The sequence below is a fragment of the Cibotium barometz genome, chromosome 11 (genome assembly GCF_041138505.1).
Source record: "Cibotium barometz isolate CiBa-2024 chromosome 11, ASM4113850v1, whole genome shotgun sequence".
Classification (NCBI taxonomy): domain Eukaryota; kingdom Viridiplantae; phylum Streptophyta; class Polypodiopsida; order Cyatheales; family Cibotiaceae; genus Cibotium; species Cibotium barometz.
The window spans coordinates 33790838-33797189 of NC_141056.1; the positions used below are offsets into that span (position 1 = coordinate 33790838).

General features: G+C 44.5%; 1 protein-coding gene across 1 annotated transcript; it reads left to right on the top strand.

The window, feature by feature from the left end:
* Nucleotides 1–416: 416 nt before the first annotated feature.
* Nucleotides 417–5106, top strand: LOC147634086 (pentatricopeptide repeat-containing protein At2g39620-like). Its single transcript, XM_086805192.1, has 2 exons — nucleotides 417–562; nucleotides 644–5106. The coding sequence occupies exon 2, from the start codon at nucleotides 778–780 to the stop codon at nucleotides 4858–4860; it is 4083 nt and encodes a 1360-aa protein (XP_086661318.1). The 5' UTR covers nucleotides 417–562; nucleotides 644–777; the 3' UTR covers nucleotides 4861–5106.
* The last annotated feature ends 1246 nt before the right edge of the window (nucleotides 5107–6352 follow it).

Here is a 6352-nt window from a genome sequence, read left to right on the forward strand (position 1 = left end):
ATATAAGAGTGAACTAGGAGTGAACTAAAAGTGAACTAGAAGAGGAATGAACTTGCGGTGAACTCGGGTTGAACTAGGAGTGAATTGGGCGTGGACAAGGAGATTCGAAGATTAGTTTTCAAGTAGAATCAAAAACGATTTTGCGCTCCTAACTAATTGCTAGAAAGTATAGCATAGTGGTTAGATGTTTCACTTCCAAAATGCAAGTTCGCCCCCCCCTCCTAGTTCACCCACAAGATCGCTTCCGCTAGTTCACTCCTAATTCACTTCTGATAACAAATCAACGATCCAAAATTGCCACGATCGTGACGCCTATTTGTAACCATAGATCCCTATTGTAGGGAATCTTATGGACCCTTGGAGGGAATCTTATTGACCCCGTGCCATTTAGTGAGAAGGCTCTCACATAGACCACGAACATGTACATCAATTGTACGGTGCATAATAAAGGCCACTTCCATGTCGGCGTTTTGGGTGTCTCAGTAGCTTAGCGGAGATGCGGGCACCGACCGAAGGACTCCTGGAGGAGGAATGCTGCCAGCGGGACAACCGAAACAGCAACGTAAGTCCTTTCTTGCTTTAAGTAAGCGATGATGATGATGCTCTCTTGATTAGTTACTCTCCCCCCTCTGTCCTTACACAGGAAACTCAAGGGTCCCAGATTCCAAGTTACACAAGGAATCGCTATGGATGGACGGCGGGAACTCCATGGGGTAAAGACAGGATTCGGCCAGGGGAAATGGGCAAAGCGCAAGAAGAAGAAGCGGCGGTGAAGAAATGAAGAACAATACCGGCAGGGGTTGGAGGATGCTTAGCTTAGAGGAGGCACTGCCTTCCTTGGAAGAAGGGGTTCTGCCACAGCCTTCCGTTGAGGACCTTGCATGCATCCTGCAAATGTGCAGGAAGGAGAGAGACCTAGCGCATGCACTGCGATTGCATGCCTACATGCGCAAGAATGCGCTGGAAGCTCATAGATCACTGGGGAACTACCTCGTCTTGGTGCTGGTGGATGTTGGAAGCATGCGTGACGCCCAGCTGGTTTTCGACAGCTTAGTGTATCGGAATGAGTGGTCCTGGAATTCACTCATTACTGGTTATATCAAATGTGGGAAGCCACAGCATGCACTTATCCTGTTCCAGAAAATGCAGAAGGATAATTCTGTACATCCCACTGGGCCTACTTTTGTGGCCTTGCTAAAGGCTTGTGCGAACCGTAAAGATCTTGAAAAAGGAATCGAAATGCATGCTGTGGCTGCAAAAACGGGGTTGCTTGAAAGAAACCTTTTTGTCGGCAGCTCCTTGGTAGATATGTATGCCAAATGTGGGTTTCTTGCTGAAGCACAGAAAGTGTTTGACAAGCTTCCAGTTCAAGATGTTGTCTTATGGACTGCACTAATTGCAGGTTATGCCGAACATGGGCATGGGGAGGAAGCACTCAAGTGTCTTGAAGACATGCAACTTAAGGGTGTCTACCCGAATGCTGTCACGATTGTTTGCAGCTTGAAAGCTTGTGGCAGCATAGGAGCCCTAATAAGGGGCCAAGAAATACATGCTGAGGTTGAAAGAAATGGGTTACTCGAAACACACCTTTTTGTGGGCAGCACCTTGGTTGATATGTATGCTAAATGTGGTTCGCTTGCGACAGCGCAGCAAGTGTTTGACAAGCTTCCAGTTCGAGATGTAGTCTCTTGGACGGCACTAATCGCAGGCTATGCTGACCAGGGGCATGGGGAGGAAGCACTCAAGTGTGTTAAACAGATGCAACTGGAGGGTGTGCTCCCAAACGCTGTCACATTTGTTTGCAGCCTAAAAGCATGTGGTAGCCTAGGAGCCACAGACAAGGGCCAAGAAATACATGCTGAGATTGAAAGACAGGGGTTGTTGGAAAGAAACCGTTTGGTTGGAAGCACCTTGATTGGTATGTATGCCAAATGTGGCTTGCTTGCCAAAGCAGCACAAGTGTTCGACAGGCTTCCAGTTAGAGACATTGCCTCGTGGACCGCATTAATCGCAGGATATACTGAACATGGGCATGGTGAGGAAGTCCTGAAGTGTTTTGAACAGATGCGACTGGAGGGTGTCTCCCCAAACGCTGTAACATTTGTTTGCAGCTTGAAAGCTTGTGGCAGCATAGGAGCCACACACAAGGGCCAAGAAATACTTGCTGAGATTGAACGAAAGGGGTTTTTGGAAAGAGACCTTTTTGTTGGCAGCACCTTGGTCGATATGTATGCCAAACGCGGCTCGCTTGCCATAGCACAACAAGTGTTTGACAAGCTTCCAGTTCGAGACGTCGTTTTGTGGACCACACTAATTGCAGGGTATGCTGAGCATGGGCATGGTGAAGAGGCACTCAAGTGTTTTGAACGGATGCGACAGGAGGGTGTCTCTCCAAACGATGTGACGTTTGTTTGTGGATTGAAAGCTTGTGGCAGCATAAAGGCTATACACAAGGGCCGAGAGATACATGCTGAGGTCGAAAGAGAGGGGTTGGTGGAAAGAAACCTTGTTGTTGGCAACACCTTGGTTGATATGTATGCCAAATGTGGCTTGCTTGCCATTGCACAACAGGTGTTCGACAAGCTTCCAGTGCGAGATGTAGTCTCATGGACCACATTAATGGCAGGATATGTTGAACATGGGCATGGTGAGGAGGCACTCAAGTGTTTTGAGCTGATGCAACTTGAGGGTGTCTCCCCGAATGCTGTCACATTTATTTGCAGCTTGAAAGCCTGTTGCAGCATAGATGCCACAGACAAGGGCCAAGAAATACATGCGCAGATTGAAAGACGAGGGTTTCTGGAAAGAGAACTTGTTGTCGGCAACACCTTGGTCGATATGTATGCGAAATGCTGCTGGCTTGCAAAAGCACAGCAAGTGTTTGACAGCCTTCCAATGCGAAACGTAGTCTCGTGGAATGCATTGATTGCAGGATATGCCGAACATGGGCTTGGTGAGAATGGAGTCAGGTGTTTTGAACAGATGCAGCTTGAGGGTGTCTTTCCGAATGCTTTTACATATGTTTGCATCCTGAAAGCGTGTGCAAGCGTAGGAGCGATAAACAAGGGCCGAGAAATACATGCTGAGATTGAAAGAAAGGGGTTGCTGAAAAGAGACCTTTTTGTTGGCAGCGCCTTGGTTGATATGTATGCTAAATGTGGCTTGCTTGCCAAAGCACAGCAAGTGTTTGACAAGCTTCCTGTTCAAGACACGGTCTCCTGGACCACACTAATTGCAGGGTATGCTGAAGATGGGCATGGTGGAAAAGCACTTGAGTGTTTTGAACAGATGCAACTGGAGGGTGTTTCCCCAAATGCTGTCACATTTATTTGCGGCTTGAAAGCTTGTGGCAGTGCAGGAGCGATAGACAAGGGCCAAGCAATACATGCTGAAATTGAAAGACAGGGGTTACTGGAAAGAGATCTTGTTGTTGGCAATGCATTGGTCAATATGTATGTCAAATGTGGCTCGTTTGCCATGGCAAAGCAGGTGTTTGACAAGCTTCCAATTCGAGATGTACTCTCTTGGACGGCACTAATTGCAGGATATGCTGAACATGGGCATGGTGAGGATGCACTCAAGTGTTTTGAACAGATGCAACTTGAGGGTGTCTCCCCCAATCCTGCTACGCTTGTTTGCAGCCTGAAAGCTTGTGGCAGCATAGTGGCCACAGACAAGGGCAGAGAAATACATGTCGAGATTGAAAGACAGGGGTTGCTGGAAAGAAACCTTGTTGTTGGCAACACCTTGATTGATATGTACGCAAAATGTGGCTCGCTTGCAAAAGCACAGCAAGTGTTTGACAGGCTTCCAGTTCAAGACATAGTCTCATGGAATGCATTGATTGCAGGATATGCTGATCATGGGCATGGTGAGGAAGCAGTCAAGTGTTTTGAACAGATGCAATTCAAGGGTGTGTCCCCGGATGCTGCCACATTTGTTTGCAGCTTGAAAGCTTGTGGCAGCATTGAATCCACAGGCAAGGGCCGAGAAATAATTGCTGAGATTGAACAAAAGGGGTTGCTGGAAAGAGACCTTTGTGTTGGCAGCACATTGGTTGATATGTATGCTAAATGTGGCTTGCTTGCCATAGCACAGCAAGTGTTTGACAAGCTTCCAGTTCGAGACACCGTCTTGTGGAATTCATTAATCACAGGATATGCTGACCATGGGCATGGTGAGGAAGCACTCAAGTGTTTTGAACAGATGCAACTCGAGGGTGTCTCCCCAAATGCTGCCACATTTGTTTGCTGCATGAAAGCTTGTGGCAGCATAGGAGCAACAGACAAGGGCGTAGAAATACATGCTGAAATAGAACGACGGGGGTTGTTGGAAAGAGACTTTGTTGGCAACACCTTGGTCAATATGTATGCCAAATGTGGCTCACTTACCAAAGCACAGCAAGTGTTTGACAAACTTTCAGTTCGAGACGTAGTCTCGTGGACTGCACTAATGGCAGGATATATCCAGCTTGGAGAAAGTGGAAATGTTTTCATTATCTTTGATAGAATGCTAGGAGAAGGTATAAAGCCAGATCCGGTCGCCTTTGTTGTTGTTCTCAATGCATGTAGTCGCACAGGTCTATTTAATAAGAGCCAGACATACTTTGAGGCCATGAGCAGAGTCTATGGCATCACTCCAACTCTTGAGCACCACACTTGTGTGGTTGATCTGCTTGGCCGGGCTGGCCAATTAGACAAGGCAGCAGCAATGATTAAAAAAATACCGCTTTGTCCTAATCTTGTGGTCTGGCATAGTGTGTTGAGTGCTTGTAAAAATTGGGGAAACGTGGAGTTTGGAAAACAGGCATTTGAACAGGCAGTGTGTGCGAATAAAGAAGATGCTGTAGCTTATGTTTGAATGTCTCACATTCAGGCAGGTGCTGACTTGCAGGAAGACGTTAACAAGTTTGTGGCAATGGAAGCCAGGACATTGTTGGTGGACTGACGACACTGCTGGAATGTGCATCTATTTTTGATTGGGGATAATAGACATTCAAAGATCAAAAGTTGTGATGCAAAGCTAGAAGAATTTTCGTATGTCTGGAGTTTGGGTGGTGTCACTGGACATTTCTGATGGTGTAAATTATAGTGAGTTTTTTTGCCATATATTTGTATCTATATCTTAGATTATCAATTATTTAACAATAGTATTAATATAGCTATAAATATCCCTATGGAATAGTATTGATCGTTGTGATTGGAGCATTCATATTTCAATTCACTTCATTGCCACACCACACCACACCATAGGCACAAATTCTATGATAAATTTCTCGTCACAACAAAGCCACATCATAGCCTAGGCACACTTTTTGATTTGTTTTTCGAGCGAGGGTCAGAAACAAGCACGCTTGTTCTAAGCCACATCATAGCCTAGGTACACTCTATGACAAATTTGCCATCAATGATGGGCAAACATCGCAAATGTTGTTTTACAAAATCTTGTCACATATATTATCATAAAATATCGATAAAATGATATCATCAACCTAAAATGATATCATCAACCTAAAACATGTTAGTAAATATGTCGATAACGGATTCTCCTTCCATGGTGAAGGTGAAAACCAACCATCTACAAAAGAAACTCAATTCATACTAGAAAAAAAAGACAAACACACATATAGTATTATAATTTTGCCAACCTGCAAAATACTAAACATCACTAAACACAACAAAGTCTTTTAAATAGCCACATTACATCACTAAACACAGCAAAGTCTCTTAAATAGCCACATTACTAAACACAGCAAAGTCTCTCAAATAGCCAAAGTATCATATTCATATCACACCATAACCACGAATTCTATGATAAATTTCTCATCACAACATAGCCACATCGTAGCCAAGCATAGCAAATATTATTAAACAAAATCTTGTCACATACATTATCATAAAATCTTGGCACAATGACATCATCAATCCAAAACATGTATATGAGATCATGAGACTAAAAAGTCTACGAGATCAACGCAGCCAAGCATAGCAAATATTGTAAGATAAAATCCTGTCACATATCTCGACAAAACGACATCATAAAATGCTATCACAAGTACTATTATGAATCTCGACAAAATGATGTCATCAACCCGAAACATATATGTCAGATCATGGGAGCAAAAAGTCTGAGATCCTGGGTTATAAAAGCTATCGCTATCCTCAATCCCCTCATCTCCCCCAGGCAACATACACTCTGTTTACTGAACTCTTTGAGATGGGCATCAAAAACCATAGTGTCATAATCGACACACAAACAATGTCGTCCCATTTCTCTGCAAACAACGCCAAGTCCTCCGCATCCTGTAAATATGTCAATAACAGATTCCCCTTTCACAATGAAGGTGGAAACC